The sequence below is a fragment of the Anolis carolinensis genome, chromosome 1 (assembly GCF_035594765.1).
Source record: "Anolis carolinensis isolate JA03-04 chromosome 1, rAnoCar3.1.pri, whole genome shotgun sequence".
NCBI lineage: Eukaryota > Metazoa > Chordata > Lepidosauria > Squamata > Dactyloidae > Anolis > Anolis carolinensis.
In genome coordinates this window covers 124,306,138-124,328,034 of record NC_085841.1, presented here as the reverse complement: position 1 = coordinate 124,328,034, position 21,897 = coordinate 124,306,138, and the positions used below count along the sequence as shown (strand labels likewise).

General features: G+C 38.0%; 1 protein-coding gene across 2 annotated transcripts in view; it reads right to left on the bottom strand.

The window, feature by feature from the left end:
- col9a1 (collagen type IX alpha 1 chain) overlaps positions 1 to 21,897 on the bottom strand; it is a 121,876-nt gene that overhangs the window by 13,668 nt on the left and 86,311 nt on the right. For both annotated transcript variants that reach the window (XM_062982121.1, XM_062982125.1), the window contains 4 exons: positions 20,237 to 20,269; positions 14,005 to 14,151; positions 12,081 to 12,135; positions 7,496 to 7,684 (listed from right to left, as the gene is read on the bottom strand). In XM_062982121.1, the coding sequence (XP_062838191.1) occupies positions 7,496 to 7,684; positions 12,081 to 12,135; positions 14,005 to 14,151; positions 20,237 to 20,269 (424 nt within the window). The remainder of the gene's footprint in view (positions 1 to 7,495; positions 7,685 to 12,080; positions 12,136 to 14,004; positions 14,152 to 20,236; positions 20,270 to 21,897) is intronic.

Here is a 21,897-nt window from a genome sequence, read left to right as displayed (position 1 = left end):
TTGGAAAAAAGGGAAGCAGTATTGTTATGAATTATGAATTATGAATGTAAAACCCAATAAAAATGTTTTAAAAAAAAAGACATAATATTAGATTTCGGTGGGAAAAAACAGAGGGTTTGATGACTACATACAAAGGAGAGAAATATTGGATTACAACAGAGGAGAAGGCACAACATTTTTACAAACGGATTAAAAAGGAGATGGAGGAAGAGGAGGAGACAGATCAGGATGAGAGGAAAACCCGGACGGAAAATTACAATAAAAAAAGACAGGAAATAGACGGAAAAAAACAACTAAGAAATGAACAGCCAATAGGAGAAGACAAATCAGAAGAAGAGGGAGAGGTAGAAGAAGTTACTGACGAGAACTCAATCAACCCCTCAGAGGAGGAAGGGAAGGATCTAAATGAAAAAGAAGAAGAATGAGTATGAGTAGAAAGTTAAAATTGTATAGCAACAACGTAAACGGACTGAACGCACCCCAGAAGCGGAATAAAATATTTAGTAGGCTCAACAAATTGGATTATGATATAATCTCTTTACAAGAAGTACATATAAAACAATCCCAGGCTAAATTTTTATTACAACAAAAATTAGGACAAGAATTCTACTCCCTGGATGCGCAGGAAAAAAAGAGGGGTGGTCACATACATTAAATCTAAAATTCCCGCTGAATTAAGTTTTAAGGATAACGAGGGTAGAATATTAGGGGTCGCAATAAAGTTAGAAAATTTAAAAATATTAGTGTGTAATATTTACGCACCAAATGAGTCAAAAACAACATTTGTGAAAAAACTTAAAGAATTATTAACAGATAAGGAATTCGATGGGATAATACTAATGGGAGACTTCAACTGAACAGACAAGGAAAAAAGGAAAAATAAGGGAACATTATCTAAAGAATTTAAGAAATTTAAGGAGGAATATAATCTGGTAGATATATGGAGGTTACAACACGAAAAGGAGAGGGATTATACTTTTTTTTCAGCAAGACATAAAAGTTGGTCCCGAATCGACATGTTTTGGATATCAAAATCACTAAGCCCTAAAGTAACGAAAACAAAGATTTTATCTATGATAGATACAGACCACAGCCCGATAGAATTGATATTAAACCAAAAAAGGGGGAAATGGAAATGGAGATTAGACGGAAATCTCCTAAAAAAGAAAGAGGATATCGAGAAAAATAAGAAGTTAATAGCAGAATACTTTACGATTAATAACAATCAGGAAACATCACCAATGATAGTATGGGAAGCGAGTAAGGCCACTATGAGGGGTTATTTTATACAACAAAGTGCCCAAAAAAAGAGAAAAAAACAGGAACAATTAAAGCAGATATTGGAAGAAATAACGGAAACTGAGAACAAATTAAAAAAGAACGCTAAGAATAATAAACTTCTTCAAGAATTAATAATAAGACAAAAAAATAGAGAACACTTAGAATTAGAACAGAGAGCAAAACAACTAAAGTATATAAAACAGGATTTCTTTGAAAATGCAAATAAGCTGGGCCGGTGGCTTTCAAGGAAACTGAGGAAAAAAAGGGAATCAACATATATAAATAGAATAAAAATTGGAGAGAAGTATTATTTTACAGAGAAAGAAATTGCAAATCAATTCTTTAAATTCTATAGTAAATTATACGAGAAGGATAAGATCCCAGAAGAAAACATTACAAGTTACTTGGGGAAACTAAAACTAGAAAGAATAACAACCGAGGAAAGGGAAGTATTAAATAAAGAAATTTCAAGAAAAGAAATAAAAGATGCGATTAAAAAATTAGATGGATCCAAAGCCCCAGGACCGGATGGACTATCTGCAATATACTATAAGACATTTGAAAATGAATTAATACCACATCTCCAAATCATAATGAATATAATAAGAAATGAAAGGAAAATGCCAGATTCTTGGAAGGAAGCCTCAATCACGGTAATACACAAAGAAAATACGGATCAAGAAGAGATTAAGAATTATAGGCCCATTTCCTTGCTAAACATAGATTATAAAATTTTCTCTAATATATTGGCTGAGAGATTAAAAAATTTCCTAGTTAACTGGATAAAAGAGGATCAAGTAGGATTTCTTCCTAACAGACACATTAAGGACAACATCCGCATAGTTTTAGACCTAATAGAATATTACGAAACAAATAGCCAAAGAGAAGTATTATTTCTAGCTATAGACGCTGAGAAGGCATTCGACAGGGTGAATTGGAATTTTTTCAAATTTCTAGCTCAAGAATTAGACATGGGGTATTATTTTCAAAATTTATTAGAAGCAATTTATCAAAATCAGACAGCAAAAATTATAGTAAACGGAATAGAAACAGAACCAATCAAAATTCAAAAAGGGACAAGACAGGGCTGTCCGTTGTCACTGTTAATATTCATAATGTCATTAGAAATATTACTTAATAAAATTAGAGAAAATAAAGAATTACAGGGTGCAGAGATACAAGGTGTCAATTATAAAATAAGAGCCTATGCAGATAATTTGATTTGTTTTATAGAGGAACCGTTAAAGAAAGGAGGGAAATGGATTGAGACCATTAAAGAATGTGGGGAAGTGGCTGGCTTCAAAATGAACATAAACAAAACTAAAGCCTTAGCGAAAAATATACAAAAGAAAAAACAAGACAGCATAATAGAGCAATTAGGTATACAGATAACTTCTAAAATCAAATACCTGGGGATAGACATCACACCAAAAAATATCCAACTACTGAAAAATAATTATGAGAAAATATGGAAGGGGATAAAAAAAGAATTAGAAACTTGGAGAAACCTAAAAATTTCACTATTGGGAAGAATTTCAACTGTCAAAATGAATATACTTCCAAAGATGATATTCTTGTTTCAGTGTCTCCCAATCTTAAGGAATCAGAAAAATTTTATCAATTGGAACAGAGACATAAGTAAATTTATATGGAATGGGAAGAAGCCCCGCATTAAAATAAAAAATTTGACAGATGAGAAGAGTAGAGGAGGCCTGGCACTACCCAACCTGAAACTCTATTATGAAGCAACCAACCTGTTATGGATTAGAGATTGGATACAAATAAAAAATAGAAAAATATTGAATCTAGAAGGTTTTGACTTGAGGATTGGGTGGCATGCATACCTATGGTATGACAGAACCAAATTAGAGAAAAACTTTTGTAATCATATAATTAGATCAGCATTAATAAAAACCTGGCAAAAATACAAAACCAGAATGTATAATAAAACCCCAGGATGGTTATCACCCTTAGAAGCATCACAAAGGAGGCTATTGGGATGGTCAAGTTGGCCAAAATATGAGGAACTAATAAAGAAACAGGATTCAGAGCATATATTAAAAACACAACAAGAGATAAAAATAAAGTATCCAAACATATCATGGCTACAGTATGGCCAACTTAAGGAACTCTTTAAAAAAGACAAAACTATGGGTTTTATGGAAAATAATAATAGATGGGATAGAATCTTTAATACAGAAAGAAAAACAATATCGAAAATATATAAAATACTACTGGAATGGGATACGGAAACTGAAATAATTAAAGATTGCATGATTAAATGGGCGAGAAATATTGGGAGATCGATACAATTGGAAGAATGGGAGGCATGCTGGGGTAGGAAATTAAAACTTACATATTCATATGACTTAAAGGAAAACTGGACGAAGATGTTCTACAGATGGCATATAACACCCAAAAGATTAGGACTACTAAACAAAAGTATGAGCTCAAAATGCTGGAAATGTAGAGAGGAAGAGGGTTCATACTTCCACATTTGGTGGACATGTAAAAGAGCAAAAGAATCCATGAGAGTACACAAATCATTTTGGATAAAAAGTTTAACAAAACACCTGAAATATACCTATTAGGCATTTCAACACCCCCCCCCCCCAGGCTCAAATGAAGAAAAGATAATAACATACTTAACAACGGCAGCTAGAATTATATATGGGAGATTTTGGAGACAAAAAGAAATTCCTAATAAAATAGATTGGCTAACTAAAATTTTAGAAATAAAAAATATGGACAGATTAACCTTTTTAATGTCTAAACAACAGGGAAAACCAAGAAAAGAAACAAATTGGCAACAAGTGGAGAACTACATAAATAAGAAGGAGAAAGGAAAAACGAATAAAAAAGAGGCCATACATTCAGATATACACACACACAAAAGGAAAAAGATTGGATGAAGAAGGAGAAAGAAGTACGAACAGAAGACCAACCCCACCGGATGACCTGGAAGTCCTATTTTAATTAATTTCTTTTCCTTTCTTTTCTTTTTTTTCTTCTTTTTCTTTTCCTCCATCCCTGTCTTCCCCCTATCTGCCCCTTCACTTTTACCCCTATTTTTCTCTTTTTATTCTTTATTTTCCCCAATGCTATTTTATCATATATATGGAAACTTCTAATAAAGATTTATATTTTTTTGAAATACAACCAACTGCTTCACAGAATAAATACATCAGCAGAGCAGCAGGGGGAAATCCTTAAAGCAGCTAACTTTACAAGAGGTTAAAATGCCTATGTAAATAATGGCATTGAAGTCTTTTCATAGACAGATAGAAATGCCTTTATTTAACCTCTTGTAAAGGATGGGTACCAGAAGGAGAATCATGTTAGGGATGCCATTTGCTAAGGCAAAAGTAGAGACCTGCTGTAAAATTACAAAAATTCAAACATTTTACATTCCATATAGGTGCACAAACTTGTGGGGCCATCTGTAGTTACCCAATGTTGTCCTGCCTAGAGCATCGTTATTGAGAAAGCCCTTTCCTGGGTTATTAAACAGTCAGCATGCATTTAATCAGATGAATGGTATTATCGTATGAGTATAAAGCATGAGCAAAACAAATAGGAAAAAACCAGCAGCAGCATCACTATCATAATCACCATCATCATCATTATCTCAATGCACCACTGTACATGGTGCCTTACATCCCAGTCTATTTAAAGTTTTAAAAGGTGAGTACCAACACCTTGAAGTGAGTCCAAGAAAACTCAACAGGAAACTAGTAGATTTTCCCTAATATTGATGCAATAGGCAGAAATGTGATAGGCAGAAATCTGCCAAAATTGCTTTTTGCACCAACTGAAGCTTCCAAATAAACTTCAAGGGCATGTGTGGCATGGTACAGTAATCCAGCAAGGAGGCTACCAGAGCATAGACTAATATGACCAGACCATTCCTGTGTTGACAGAACCACAGCTGGCTCACCAATGAAAGCTGGTGACAAGGCTGGGTATAAAAATATCACTGCACGAAAGGGAAGAGTGGGGCTAACCTTGGAAAATGATCTGAAGCTTCAGCAAGTCTAATTTGTGCCAACCAGATGGTGTCAGATTTGTATTTCAGAGATCATTCAAGCACCAGATCTGCAAGACCTGCACTAGCGTCCAATTTGCTTCTGAGCTCAACCCAAGGCCCAACTCAAGAAAGTTGGACTGGCCTTATCTCTTCAGCAGGCAGTCAAAACAATGCTGTTCCATATGACAAACAATGTTTAAAAGTGCTGTTTTAACATTTTTCAAAACTGGAAAACTGTTTTAAGAGTTTTTAAAGACTATTGTAACGTATTTAAAGACGTTTTTATTTCTGTATTGTTCTAAATGTTTAGCAAATCACCTTGGGAGCCCTTGTAAGTTGGGAGGTGACACAGAAATACAACAGATAGAGAAACATTGAAACCAGACAGATAGATACATATCCAGGTCCCCAGGTCCCAAAACCATCTATCTGCAGTGCTTCCATCTTCCTTGTGTTCAGATTTTGCTTACTGGCTCTCATCCAGCCCATTTCCACATCCAGGCACCAGTTCAGCAGTATGTATAAAAGAAACATTATGTACTGAGTAATTTAAAATCTTGGTTGGTACCATGAATGATCTATAACTCAGGTAATAGACAGTAATTCAAATCAGTGTATATCTCCTTTAAGGGCAATTCCATCAGTTGGCATTTTTATCCAGTCGTATCTGTATACTTTCCCCCAGTGACCATAATTATAGACAAATAAATTTCCATTTATAATAACTGCTTCTCTATAGTTGCTTATCCAAATGTGAAGGCATGTGACCATGCAAATTATCCAAAGATGAAAGAAAATTGTGAACTGATAGACATCTATCTTCCAGGCACAGCCTTTCTAGAACTAGCTTTCGATATACCATTGATCTTTCTGCCTCCATATTTGCTTTCTCTATCACATCACTGCACAGAGTAAATCATTTATTTTCTATCATCTTGGTAGAAAGTAAATCTGACTACTGCTCACTATCTGTTAAGCATGATATATAGGCTTTTGACAGCAACAGAAATAGCTAAGTAGTAATACATGAGTCACACTTGTTCTGAAACAGTGACTTGACAGACCACCAACACTGCAGTGACCCGATACAGAGAAAGCACATTCAGCTAGCCCAGACAGAGTATTTTCTGTCTAAATTTTGGAAATACTGGCCTAAATTTATAGCTATAGTAGACCCACTTAATAAATGGGATTTACTTATGTGTTGACTCTCCAGTCAATGATTGATTCAATGGGCTTCAGGCCACTGTTGTCTTTGTGGAAAATGAAACCGAGGCTTCTGTGCTACTCCCGGTGCCTCTTCCCACCTTAGTTCCTAGTGTTTTGTGGAAGATTGTCCCAATTGAATCTGGGTACATTCCTTGGAGGTGATTTCCTAGCTCCGTGAGAATCTTTTTCCTGCAGTTTGATTTGGAGACCTGCCCAGAGTGAGACAGAATAGCCATTGGCAGTAATCCTGCTGCTAACAACATCATTTTGTGATACTGCAAAGGCATAACTCTTTTATGCCAGATCCTAATGTAAGTTGGCTTTAAGTAAAGTTTTGACTGCTGCTGTGCCGGGGTTTTTTTGTAGCTTTGAATTGCAGATCTGAGACTTTACATTTTTTTCCTTTCTGCAAGTGAATTAGCTGCTACTGGCATGCCAACCTTTCTCATATTGCTCTCCCATCTACTATTGCCCCACATTTTGGCATATTGCACTTTGAAATGCTGATTATTATGTACCAAAGTAATGTCAGAGAGCATGCTATTTCTGTCTAAGAAAATACTTGCTTCCTTGGTCATCATTCTTCCACTTTTCTTCTCATCAATACAAGAACCAGCTCATCTAAATACTGTACTCACATTCAAACAGATCTATCCTCATATGGAATCAGACTGTTCAGACTGGGACTAGGTATTACTCTCGGTAGTACCATAGCTCCAGTCACTTTAGAAAAGTTTACAATTGTGTGTTGAATAGCACTTATCGAAGATCTCAATGCAATTTGCAAAAGCACTGAAACAAGTTACACAATGTAAAACAATAAAATAATAAATAAACTAAAATATATTAAACTGCAGTAATAAGTTAAAACAGATTTGAAAGATTGAAAATGTCATGTTATACTCTAAAATGCTATTTATTAATCACTTCATACATCCAAATGCAAACATGCAAATGATTACAGCCTGAATTTCTTACCTTTGGGGCCTTTCAGTCCAATCTCACCAGGTGGCCCCTTGAGGCCAGGCAGACCTCGAGAGCCCATTTGGCCTGGGAAACCATTTTCTCCCGGGGAACCAGCCGGACCAGGGGGACCAGGGTGGCCTGGGAGACCTGGGGCACCAAATTCTGGCCTCCGAAGGCTGGCAGCCAATTGAGCCAGTTGTTCTATGAAACAAAAAAAAATAATAATAAAGAAATAGTAAACCACAGGTTTTGTTGTTGTGTGCCTTCAAGTCATTTCTTACACCTGGTAACTCTATTGTAATTTTTCTTGAAAGATTTGTTTTTAAAGGGTTTCCTTTTGTTTCTCTCTACAGCTGAGAGAGTGTGATTTGCTTGAGGTCTCCCTTTTAGTTCCCACTGCTGAGTGAGGATTTGAACCCTGGTCCTCAGAGTTGCAATTCAACACTCAAACCATTACATCACACAGGTTCTCAGGTTTATTCTAAATTATAATTAATATTCAATTATAGGTAAAGGTAAAGGTTTCCCCCTGACGTTAAGTCCAGTCATGTCTGACTCTGGGGGTTTGTGCTCATCTCAATTTCTAAGCTGAAGTGCTAGCGTTGTCCGTAGACACCTCCAAGGTCATGTGGCTGGCATGACTACATGGAGCGCTGTTACCTTCCCGCCAGAGCGGTACCTATTGATCTACTCACATTGGCATGTTTTCGAACTGTTAGGTTGGCAGGAGCTGGAGCTAACAGCGGCCGCTCACGCCGTTCCCGGGGTTTGAACCTGGGACCTTTCGGTCTCCAGCTCAGTGCTTTAATGCACTTCACCACCAGGGCTCCTTATTCAATTATAAAGCTATTAAAAACTAACTGAATGAGTTTCTTTAAAAAAATCATCATTCTCCTTCTTCTCACAACTTCCAATGCATTTTCTAGGTAATCATGAGAACTAAGACACATATTCGTCTTTTTAATAGAAAAAAAAATCTTAAAATTTTTAAAATATGTGTTTCTTATTATGAGATTCAATGAACTTCAGAGGTTCCAAACACTGAATTTGATGTTGCCATCGCCATGTCCTAATTTATAGATTTCCCACAAATTGTGTGTAGAACATTACCATGATGGGAGGTAAGAAGGTGGCAACAATTTGCATGCATTTGTTACCAGCATCCATGTAAAAACCAAGAAACAATTAATGGTTATACTGGTACAGAATTGCTTATGCAACTATAGGCTGAGTGTTTCTTATCTGAAATCCTTGGGATCAGGTTTTTTGTTTTTTTTGGATTTCAGGGTTTTTTTTTTCAGATTTTGAAATATCGGTATTTGCATATACATAATGAATAAGGAATTAGAGGAAGTGGGCTAGTCATATGACCTGCATCCACTGATTTTATCCTCAAGGACTGTCAGCATATTTTGCCCTTTTAGAAAAGTAGCTGGTCAGAGGGACAAACCCTATGAGTCTTTTTATTCCCTCTGGATTGGATACAGGTGGTGGTCAATGTTTGCCCTTGTGGCCATTTCCAGGCATACACAGAGTGGTCAGGTGGGAGGCAGGCAGCCACAAAAATGCCTGGGACATATGCTTTTTAGGGTTGTGTAAGTAGGTTCTTCCCCATCCCTTCTCTCTCTCCTTCCCCCCCTCCCCAATCAGGATTCCTTAGGGAAAACCTTAGCGGGTGTTGAACACATGACTAGCCCCCTTTCCCCAAAGGCAGAGGTGGGAAAAGTGTTGGTTTTTGAAGTATTTCAGATCTCTGGATAAGGAAAACTCAATCTTTTAACTTAAAAAAAGGTTTTGTGAGAATATAACAGATGCACCCTGTTATTTGTGAAATTTTCACATTCTTCTTGTTATTTATTGAGATCAGGAACCCATGCACATGACGGAATTATAAAATTATTGCACTTTAACTGCCAGGGTTCTGTCCAATGGAATCCCGAGCTCGGCAATTCAGGGTGAAATATTTTAAATTCTAAGTCCTAGAGTGTTGCATAGGAGCCCTCGATGGTGCAGCATGTTAAAGTGCTGAGCTGCTGAACTTGTGGACCAAAAGGTCGCAGGTTTGAATCCAGGGAGCAGATTGAGCACCTGCTGTTAGCCCCAACTTCTGCCAACCTAGCAGTTCGAAAACATGCAAATGTGAGTAGATCAATAAGTACTACTCCAGTGAGAAGTTAACAGCAGTCCATGCAGTTAACTTAGCCAGCCACATGACCTTGGAGGTGTCTACAGACAATGCCGGCTCTTCAGCTTAGAAATGGAGATGAGCACCAACCCCCAGAGTCAGACACAATTGGACTTAATGTCAGGGGAAAACCGTTACCTAACCTTACCAGAGTGTTCCAGGTCCACTAGTCCCAAGATCAGAATTATAATGATTTAATTTGTTGTGTCAAAAGACCCCAGGAATATGCAACATGCTTTCCTCTTTCCTTTGGTAATTGGAGAGCTACAGATACATCCCTTTAAGTGCTATATTCCTCATGCCTCAAAAGACCGGACAGTTACAATTAATCATCCAATGAACGCTATTCCTACAGAACACAGGAAACTATGGAACACATAATACAATTTGATGATGACTTGAGGCCACAGTGGCTGCAAAACCGCCCACTTCCAATACAGTGTCCGCAAAACCACCTATTTCCAATACACACTAAAACTTGTATCTAAGGGTATATAACATATTTAAGAAGTTGCAGGAAAGTCTTGAGTTCAGCCAAAAAATGTGCTTCAGCAGGTGTAGATCCAGGGTGAAACTGGCTCTGTAAAATGCATTGTAGGCCCCCGCCCCAGCTGAAGCACAGTAAAGAATCCCCAACAGAGACTGCCAAAGATAACACATTAAAGGCATGGCTAGGCAGCAGAGGCTAACCAACTCCCTGGAAGGGTTAAGGGATTACATCTGCTGCTAACTGCTACTTTCCTTTATTTACTCCATAAGGCTCTGGTGTCCTATACACAGGTCTATCCCCAAAGTTTGGGGGGGGGGGAGCTGAAAAGATGCTTGAAGCCAGGTTCTGTGTTCAATGTAATCACCTTCCTGGCTTCAAACCAGTTTCAGGCATGGCAATCTGATCACCCACACAGTGAAATTGGTTCCACCCAAACCTGTGTAGAAGCATCCTACTTCATCTAGCTCAGTATTATTACACTGACTGGCAATGGCCCTCCAGGCTTTCAGACAGCAGTCGTACCAGGAGATTTCGGAAACTGAACCAGGGACCTTTTGCATTTAAAACATGTGGCCTATTCACAACCTACAGTACTTCTTTATGGGAGTATTTTAAAGTGATAAAGGGAGATGGGAACATTGATTTTGATAGTGAAGGTAAATCTGAAGTCAAAACAATGACTTTGCATCCCATGGGACAGTTTACAAAACAGCATTCGCATTCAAAAGACCTCAGAAAAAATCAGACAGTGTAATAAAACTACTTAAACTCCTGAAAGGCAACAGCATTACATCCCACAGGATTTCTGCAGCAGCCATCAGCAGAATATATGTATATTGTCCACAACACATTCCAAGCTAGGAATATAATGAACTATACAACAAGAATAATATCATTGCTACTAAAATGTTAATGGGCAACATTATTCTCACTGGCTGCTTACCAACAATGCTTGGAATATTTTTATTTTAGGCTTGGAACAGTGAGCATGAGGTCTTCTGGGAGTTACAATCCTAACAAGTCACTTTCTTGAGTGCTGATTTTATCTTATGATTTATTCTTCTGCTGTAGGGCTGTGTCCTGGTCTTTAGTCCTGGTCTTTGAATGTCAGTATTTGACAAAACCATAGTTTGATCCTAAACATTTATAACCGTTAAGCACAAACATTTCCAATCTCCTTCTAAACCCTTACAAGAGCTGCTTTACAAAGTGCATTGGACATGATCCTAAATGTACCAAAATAATTTATGTGTATTCATCATACTTCTGTTAACTAAAATAATTTTGAAAACGGTACTTCTCTCATTCAAGAAAGCACAATGTTCCTATGTACTGAATGTCACAGATAAACCATCTGAGAATCTTTGCAGTGGCGCAATGGGTTAAACCCTTGTGCCAGCTGAACTGCTGACCTGAAGTTTGGGTTGCTGATCTGAAGGTTGTCGGTTCGAATTTGCAAGATGAGGTAAGCTCTTGTCTGTCAGCTCTAGCTTGCAAGGACATGAGAGAAGTCTCCCAACAAGACATCCGGGTGTCCCCTGGGCACACCAGAAGCGACTTGAAGTATATTCTCAAGTCACTTCTGACACAAATTTAAAAATCTTTGGGTTTCTTCCTTAGATTACTGAACTTGAAAAATCCATCTAGCCCACTGTTGTCTATAACTGGCAATGGCTCTTAAGGGTTTCACAGTCTGGAGTTGTCTCAACTCCATCTGGAAATGCTGGTGACTCAACATGGGACCTTTTGTGTCCACACTATGTGTATTACCATTTGGCTATGACTTGTCCCTACTAAGTGAATCTTCAGATCACAAGCCAAGGCTACGTCTAGAAAGCCTTCAAACAGTAAAACTTTAGCTTTGTGATTTTCAAAGTGAATGTTCACATTTAAAAATGAAAATCTGTAGAATTTCCATTTACCTTGCATTACTCTCATGCAAACCTGCTTAATGTGAGCATCAGTTGGCTCTCTGCCCTGAAACAAATAAATTATTTAAACAATTCAATCAATCTTTCATTGCATTATTAATAACATCCTGAATATGACATTTTCTTCCGTTCAATGTAGAATCTCCAGGACTGTTGCAATAGTTTGAATTCTTCATAGCATGTATCAGAATTAAAGATTGAAATGGCCATTGTTACTATTTCGGATAAGGCAAACAAAGGAAGATTTGAAGAATATAATAAGACCTACTAAATTTAATAAGTAATGAGTTCCAAGTATGTTAGTTTTGAATAAAACTGCAAGTGTAGATTTACTGAATCAATTAACATTTTAGTTAATTTCAAAGTTATTATCAAAGGGCAATTTTAGAAAGATTCTTTTTCAGATTTTATATATTTGCATTATTAACTCTAAAGTTGAACACAAAGGAACAGAAAATACAAAAAAAATAAGCAATAAACACTGTCCTGAATCCATCAAAGCTTTTAAAAATGTTTTGTTTTATGCACTATAATAAGTAATAAGAAAGATTTTTTAAAGTACCATTTCAAGGGCCATGCATCCACACTGTAGGATTAATGCTATTTGACACCACTTTAACTGCCGTGGCTCATGTGGGAGTTGAGGTTCTACAAGATTTTAAACCTTCTCTGCCAAATAGTTTAGGTGCTTCACTAAACAACAACTCCCATGATTCCACAGCATTGAGCCATGGCAGTAAAGTGGTGCCAAACTGTATTAGTTCTACAGTGTAGATCAGTGGTTCTCCACCTGTGGGTCCCCAGATGTTTTGGCCTTCAATCCTAACAGCTGGTAAACTGGGTTGTTGTATGTTTTCCGGGCTGTATGGCCATGTTCTATGAGTATTCTCTCCTGACGTTTCACCCACATCTATGGCAGGCATCCTCAGAGATTATGAGGTATGGGGAAACTAAGCTGGTAAACTGGCAGGGATTTCTGGGAGTTGTAAGCCAAAACATCTGGGGACCCACAGGTTGAGAACCACTGGTGTTGATGCATCCAGGGACACAGGAAATGAAAATTTCCAACCCATATCCATCTGCAATTTTTACATGGGCTATGCTATCTAGGGCAAATGTTTTGCGACAGTACTTTCTCCCTCCCATCACAAATCCCAGGGCCTTTTATGCCACATGAAATCTGGTTTTGAATGGTTTTTGGGCTTCCCTGGAGCCAATGTTGGGGGTGCACAAAGGCCTACGCTACAAAGGGAGGGTAAGTCCCTGCCAATTTCTCTGGATCCCTTATTCCACCACCAGCGGCTCTGCTCAACTGTACTGGGTTTTAAAATAATCTTGGGATTGGTTTGTTGTTTATTGGGTATGTTTAGATGGAAAGAAACAGGAAGAACATAACCATTCCAGCATCACAGAATTCATGGGTTCACTCGTCCTTTCACAACCATAGGGACATGAATCTAGTCCTGTAGTGACATAGCCCATTGCCTCACTTTCTTTTCTATAAAGGTTTCTATGCTTGGCAAGGAGAAGATTTGTCAACAGACCCATATATGAGAATCAGAAGGCCACTGCAGATGGGCCCAATTTATACTTTTATATTCATAGTGCTGTTATTCCTCTTTAATGGCCATGATTCTGCCTGATGAAATTTTGGAATTTGGAGTTAAAGAAAGGTATTTAAAATCCTAATAAAGTGGAATGGAGTGTTGCAATTGTGTAGTGTGAATGGACCCAGTCGGAGCAATATGCTCTTGGCTGACATGGAAGGGGGACTCTGCTGTGGTCCCCTAGTTATGAAATGTTCTCCCCTCTTAACTTGATGGTAGCACAATAAATCTCCAATTTTATTTCCAGTACCTTAATCAACCTTGCCATGCACAAATACCAGTATTTGGATAAAGGAACTACTACTTACAGCTGGACCCTGGCTCCCAGGCAAACCAGGAGCTCCTTGTTGACCTTGTAAACCACGAGGACCAGGTGGGCCCCGCAATCCTTCCATACCAGGCAAACCTCGACTTCCTTCAGGCCCACGTGACCCAGGTTCACCAGGATTCCCAACCTTACAATGGGAAAAAGTAAAACATATTTACTTGAGGTATGACAGAACAAGCTACTCTTCCAATATTGATCTAGGTCTCTCAGCTATAGTAATAGTGTGTTGCAGAAAAACACTCAGGTTTTCTTATTTTCTGCTATGCCGTTCAGAACTGGACACAGTTCTCCAAGTGAGATCTACACGAGACCAATGCAGATCAATACTTACATCTGTATGAACACTGTATTTCTGTTCGTACAATCTAGAATTGCTTTCCCCACATGTTAAATCAGGTTTAGGTGGAGGCCAACCAAGATCCATAAACTTTCTCATGTGTACTGCTGCTAACCCAAATGTCACCCATTTTATATTTGTGCATGTAATTTTTTCTGCCAAAACATAGAACTTCAGAATTATTCCTGTTGAAAATTATTTTGATTTAGTTTAGTTCTTTAATCACCTTTAATCCTAATTTTGTATTCTAAGCTATTAAATATTCCTCCTAATCATCTTCAAATTTGTAGAGCATCCCTTCTATTGTAAGCAGTTACAAATCTACTCAACGGTTGTAATACCTCACATTTCACCAGTTTGTTCATAGGGGGAGCCCTGTCATAAGCCTTCTTGAAATGAAGACATAATATATCAATAGTGTTCCCCTGATCTACCAACATTGCAGCTGTATCAAAAGAAGAGATAAGATTAGCCTATAATGACTTGCTTTTGAGGAACCCAGAGAAAATCTTAAACATTGTGTTCTCACACATTTAATATTTGAGGATCTGTTCTAGAGACTTTTATTATTGATGCCAAATTGACCTGAAATTGTCCAGGTCGTCTTTTTCCCTATTTCTGATGAGGACTACATGTGCTCTTTTCCAGTCAGCACAATCTTCCTTTGTTCTCCAAGAACCTGCCCAATATTGTAAAGCAAAAATCTCACTTAAATCACATCACTCTAGATACAGTTCATCTGGCCATGAAGGTATACATAAATTCATTTAAAGCAGATAGGTGTTTCCACACCACTTCTTTTATTAATATTGAAACCCAAACTCCCCTCCCCCTTCCCAGATTACATAATATGCCCTACTCTGCATTACTTATTTCATTTTTGCTAGGCTGGGAACTGTTCTAGAAATCAAAACAAAGTAAAAGTTTATCAGTTCTACATTGTCTTTCAACCTTATCACATAGGGCAATTGAAGCATCCTAGGAGACTTCTGTCCCAGTTTGCCCATGGAACCCATGCCATCCATCAAACGACATATGGCGACTTTCGGTGGGGCTCTGTGAGCAAAATGGGGTGGCAGCATGGGGGGATGCTGCCCACGGCAACACACAAGCCACCCTATATTCCAGAAAGAAGAACGGGGCTTGGGCAGAGCAGCAATGCTTCCCCAGGTGGGATGGGGAAGTGTCAGCTGGTGGCTGGGGCACCGGGATTGCCCTGCGGCCACCTCGCTACTGCCACGATACACCACGGAGGCTGGCGAATGATGGAGCTGAACCTCATCCATGTGATTAGGTCCTTTGTCACCTATTGACCTTTCACCGCTATTTCCAGTTGGTGGACCAACTGCTTCCTTGTTTATTAAAACATTGCTTGATCTTCCTTTTGCTCTGTTTACTATTTTGGTTTTTCTTACAAGCCTGACCCTATACTGAGTTTTGCCCTCCTGACAGCTCTCAACAGATATAGTGTTCCCTCACTTATCGCGGGGGTTACGTTCCAGGACCATCCGCAATAAGTGAAAATCCGCGAAGTAGGCACACTATATTTATTCTATGTGTGGAGGAGAGCAAACCACAGACCACTTACTACAATGCAGTCTGTACTTTATTTTAGCAGTTACAATATACAGTACACTGGCAGAGAAGAAGAATGGAAGCTAAATAACCCTTTTTTATTTCCAACCCTTCCCTACCCTCCCCCATCTCCCTTTATTTCTCCCTTTCCCCCTTCCAAAACCCTTTGCACACTGCAAAAACCCATGAAACAGCAAAAATACCACGATAAATGTGTACATTAATATTAATTGAAAATTCGCAAAACAGCGAGGGAGTGAAAAGTGAACCACGAAGTAGCGAGGGAACACTGGATTGGCTTTAAAAATATATCTTTCCTTGGTGATGTGCCTCTCTTTCCATTTTCTATACATGTTGCCTTTTAAATCCCAACTCGTTCAAAAGTTCCTTATGCAGCTGACTTGGTTGCTGTTAAGGAAACTATAGAAGTGGTAGCTGATAACCCCATACTCAATCAAGCCAGTGGCTCATTTGCTCAGTCAGAGTATTCAGTTGCGGGCAAAAAAAAAGGGAGACAGAGGCTGGATCTACACTGCTATATATTCCAGTTGCAGAATGCAGATTAATGGCATTGAACTGGATTATATGAGCCTACACTGCCATTTAATCCATTTTTGAGGAGGTCTTATGCCCTTAACCACAGCAAATGTATAATTATAGCTAGGTGGATATAATGGCAGCCAAAAGGAGTGATGTGTTTTCTGCTAAAATCACCACTGCAACACTTCCTGCCTCACATCCAGATGAGAACTTTTCACAGAGAGAGGAACCCTATGGTCACATCCTCTATTTTTCATGCGGGCTTTGATTTTGCTTATCTTTGATTGAGGATGCTACTTTCTTTTCTCAGAGGACCATATGTATGCATTTCAGTAAGTAAACAAGCTACTGCATAGCAAGTGGCATTTTGTTTTCCCTCCTCCCCGCAGACACTTCCGAGGTGATCTATTGCTTAAGAAATACAAGTCCCTCAAGCAATTCTATACTTTTTGCCTTTGCACAAATCCGATGAATATATTAAATATTTAAAAACAGCTTAAATGCGAAGAAGGCCATAAACTACAAGAGCTTTTAAGCTCCTGTTTTTGTATTCTATAAATATAAAAGCAAAGGAAATAAATATTAGATAAGATAGAAATTGGCAATACAAGAGTTTGCAAACTGCTGCCTTGAAACCACTAGGGCAAAAACTAATCACAACTATTTCTCTTCTCTGTGCAACAGAACACAGTGGGGCCCATTGTTTCTAGCCATGGCACTTTTATTGCTCATAGATAGATAGATAGATAGATAGATAGATAGATAGATAGATAGATAGATAGATAGATAGATTCATTTTAAATAGTAAAAAAGCTGGATTTTTAAAATGAAAAATGTAGAAATTGAATATGTTAACAATTGACTTTCATTTGCAAATCTTCCTAGTATTCTACATCTCTTTCTGGAATGGCATTTCTGACATTCTATGAGACTTTGTCAGCATTTTATAGGTTTGCTGACTTCATTTTCATAGAAGTCAGGGCAGGGCACATTAACACAATTATTGTGTAATAAAACTGTTCAAAGAGCACTTATGTTAAAAGTGTACATAGCTTACCAGCTCATAAATTTGTCAATTACAAACCAATCTATAACTTGAAGCAAACCTATGTTTTATCAATGATTTACTGGGCCTGTCAGCAGTATGTACTGTATAAAATAAAAAGCAAAACTGGGCTGTACTGTATACAAGAAACAGCAATACTAGAAGGAATCTTCTTCTCCCCCCCCCCCCAATAATATTGCTATCTAAATGATACTTTTATACTTATTTTTACTTAGGGCAGTTTTAGAAAATCGGCATCCTGTAGTGTTTTGAATGTCAGAGTAGAAGATTAGGGTTTGAATTCTCATTCAGCTATGAAAACCTACTAGGAGATGTTTTTTTTTTTAAAAAAAAATATTTTTATTGAGAATAACATTTTACAAATTTGCATTTTAAAGAAATATCCCCATAACCATAAAAAGAAAGAGAAGAGGGGAAAAAGAGAAGAAAGAAGAAAGAAAGGAGGAGAGGAGAAGAGATAGATACAAAGGAAAGAGGAAAAATAAAGAAAAAAAGGAATAATAATAATGATGATGATAATGATAATGATAAAAATAAAAAGAAGAAAAAAGTGAAAAATGAAGAATAAAAAATAAAGAGTTTATCCCTGTTGAACTTCATTTTATTAGTTTCGGCCCATCTCTCTAGTCTGTTAAGATTGTTTTGAATTCTGCTCCTGTCTTCTGGAGTGTTGGCTATCCCTCCCAGTTTGGTGTCATCTGCAAATTTGATGATGGTGCCTTCTAACCCTTTGTCTAAGTCATTAATAAAGATGTTAAAGAGAACTGGGCCCAGGACGGAGCCCTGCGGCACTCCACTCGTGACTTCTTTCCAAGATGAAGACTACACATTGGTGAGCACCCTTTGGGTTTGTTCGCTTAGCCAATTACAGATCCACCTAACCACATATTTATAGGTTGGAAGATACTTGGCTTAGCAGCAGTACATCTGAAAAGGACTTTGGGATCATTTTGATCATAAATTGAACATGATCCAGAAATGTGATGCTTCAGCAAAGAAACAAGTAATATTTTCACAAGCTTACATTCAGAGAATGTAGTCAGAACTCATCAAGAGTACTGCATTAAATTCAGGCCTCACATTTGAAGGAGGATATCGAGAAGTTGCAGTTGGCTCAGAGAAAGGCAAGAATGATAAGATATATGGAGAACAAAAACATATAAAAGACTGAAGGAGTTGGGCATGTTCAGCCAGGTGAAGGGAAGACTAAGAGGTGATATGATAGCACTCTCTAAATATCTCAAAAACTCTCTAAGAGGAGGGTGCAGGTTTGTTCTCTGTTGGCCAAGAGAGCAGAAGCAGGTCTTACGTTTTAAATTAAAGGAGAGAAGGCTTTGATTGAAGGTTAAAAAGAGCCTCTTGACAGTTGGAGCTGTTTCACAATGGAGCAAATTAGATAGAGAGGTGGCAAGGGTGTCTTTCTCTGAACATCTTCAGAAAGAGGCTAGACAGCTACCTCCTTCAAATGTTCTAGCCGGTGTACCTGTATTGATTAGTTGGTTGAACTCAGCTGATAGGCCTCTTCCAACTAAATGCTTCTATGACATATGATCATCCAAATATAACTATTATCAATCCTTGCCTTATTATGTATAAAAGCTATACATACTGCAACTCTGTCTACTTTCAAAAAGAAAAATGAAGTACCAGTGGATTCAAGCAACACACTAGTTTAAAGCAGGCATGCACAACATAAGCCCCTCAGGCCACATGTTGCCCTTGTCCCCAAAGGATTTCAATGGCTCACAATAGCATGCCTTGGGCAACAACATCACAGACAACATCAACATCACCTCTGCCCTCAGGATGGGACCAAGAGCAGGTGCCCTTGGTGCCCAGACCTTGGTGCCCAGACCCCGCCGCCGCCTCTCCCATGCCTGCAGACAGGGTTCCTCTCCAGCTCCTATGATACCATGCTCCATACCCATGTTATGGGTAGAATAGGAACATGTTTCTTTGCTTTCCATGGCAAACCCAACTGTTCATTCTTGCCATGCCTTCAATTTATATTACCAAAAAAAATTGTAACAAATGAATAATTTCTCGGCAATACAAACTGCTGATGCCAAAGTTCCCAATATGGCTCATGATGTAAAAGGATACCAGTCTGTACCAGGTCATCAACCTTTACTTTCAAGTAAGGAAGATTAACTACTAGCTGCTTCTTTGAAGAATTTTAATCTATAGTAGGTTGCATTTTGCATGCAGTTTCATGGAGCAATTTTACACATGTCTACATAGAAATAAGCCAGCAAATACTCCCATGACTGTGTTGATAAAATGAAAGCTGATCCTATGTGAGCTGCATAAAAGATGCTCAGCCCAGTACATAACTCATATAAAAATTCAGTTCACAGAGCCGGCTCTACTAATCTGTTGTGAAGTCTCCATTCCCTTCCTTCACTAACTCATTAATTTACCTCTCTCATCACCCATACCCGCAAACCTTCCATTCTCCACACACCAGGAGGTCACATTTCTCACTGTGAAAACCCCTCTAGTAATCTGCGGCGCTAAAATAAAAACGATGAATGATGGATCACGTTTGCTCTAACTTCCTTGCTTGGGGAACTGAATATTTAAACTCCATTTGTGAAGCCAAACATCCCCTCTCCCATCACCCCCCAGTTTAAAATTTTCTACTGATTTATTATACTTTTGATTTTCTATAACAATGCAGTTCATCATACTTACAGATCCTTTAGGGCCTGGTAAACCCATGTCACCCTATGAAAACAAGATGAATTATGTCAGCATGGTAATGTTGCATGTGCCGTTTCAAATGTAATGACTTTTCATTATTCTCTAAATGTTTGCACATTATAGTACTATTAGGGGAAAGAAGACCTCTCAAAGATAAGCTTAAAGAACAAATATGTCCAAGGATGGGAAGTTGCACTCACTAAGTCAAAATCATACTTAGACTGTAAGAGATTTTGTGTGTGAAAAAAAATATCGTAGAAGTGCTGCTCTCTGTAGAACAGGGTGGGGAAAATACAGACTATAACCATTTATGTGGTCCTTTCCAAGGCTCTGAAATACAGAGACACAAATACTTTTTTTCAAGAGGAAAAGTATGCTGCCTGGAGATTTTGCCACTGTTCAACAAAGTCAACAATGTAAAAACTGTCAAAAACTACCATATATACTTGTATGTAAGTCGACGTCATGTATAAATTGAAGATAGGTTGCAAATTATGGATTTTGAAATGATGCATTATAAGGAGAAAGAAGGCATCAACGCCCCCTCAGGGAGCCAGTTGCCCCTGGGTACTATTGCAATTTTCCCATCCAGATATTCAAAAAGGCCAAAAGCAGTACATTGAGAGAGAAAGTAGAAGAAGTCAGTGCTTATTTTAGGTTCTCCCAGGAACGACTAAGCCAGGGGTTCTCAACCTGGGGTCTCCAGGTGTTTTTGGCCTACAACTCCCAAAAATCCCAGCCAGTTTACCAGCTGTTATGATTTCTGGGAGTTGAAGGCCAAAATATCTAGGGACCCACAGGTTGAGAACCACTGAACTAAACTCTCACCTTTCACCACTTTGCTCAGAAGAGGGGATGTGCTTCTTTAAATATAATAATTAAGGTACAGTGATCACATTGACCTGTGGATAAGTTGACCCAGTTTATTTGGGTTGATTTTTGGATTAAAATGTCTAGACCTACACAAGAATATACAGAATAATTGAAAAGCCAGAAATTGAAGCTGGAAGCAGAGCCCCCATCTCTTCAAAGAGCTATCTTCAAAGCCAAAATGAGATTGTGATGTCCATTGCAAATGCATAGGTGTTAAAATATCCTCTTGTCACATTTGTCCACCTCGGAATATAGTTAAACATTTATAAGCTATATTCAAGATGAATCTCTACAGCATTCACATGCCATGCCATTGAACATATTGTGATATGAATATGTGCATATACTATTAAATTGTAGTTTGTTAGGACAAATCATACATTGAATCCATAGTTTGCTGCTAACTTACAGACTGGTTCATATACCATAGCTTGCAACATCTAAACTGTGTTCTATTTTTCTTGCTGCTCAGTCTGAAATGGAAACACCCTCTTGTCAAAAAGGTCTTGACAAAAGGAGCAGGAAAGAAACAAACTACAACTGTCGGCTTCACAATTTGTGAAACAAGAAACCAGCTAGTGCAAGCCATGATTGATGAATAGTTTTTGTGCTCTTATTCAACATTTTCCATAATAAATAACATCGTAAAAGCTAAAGTAAACATTTCACATTAAAATAACTCATATACACTATCAGTTACAATGTTTTGAGTGAAATTTTCAAGTGGGAAAGGCTTGTGATTACAAATATGTGACACAAACTTGACAAGTACCATGGCA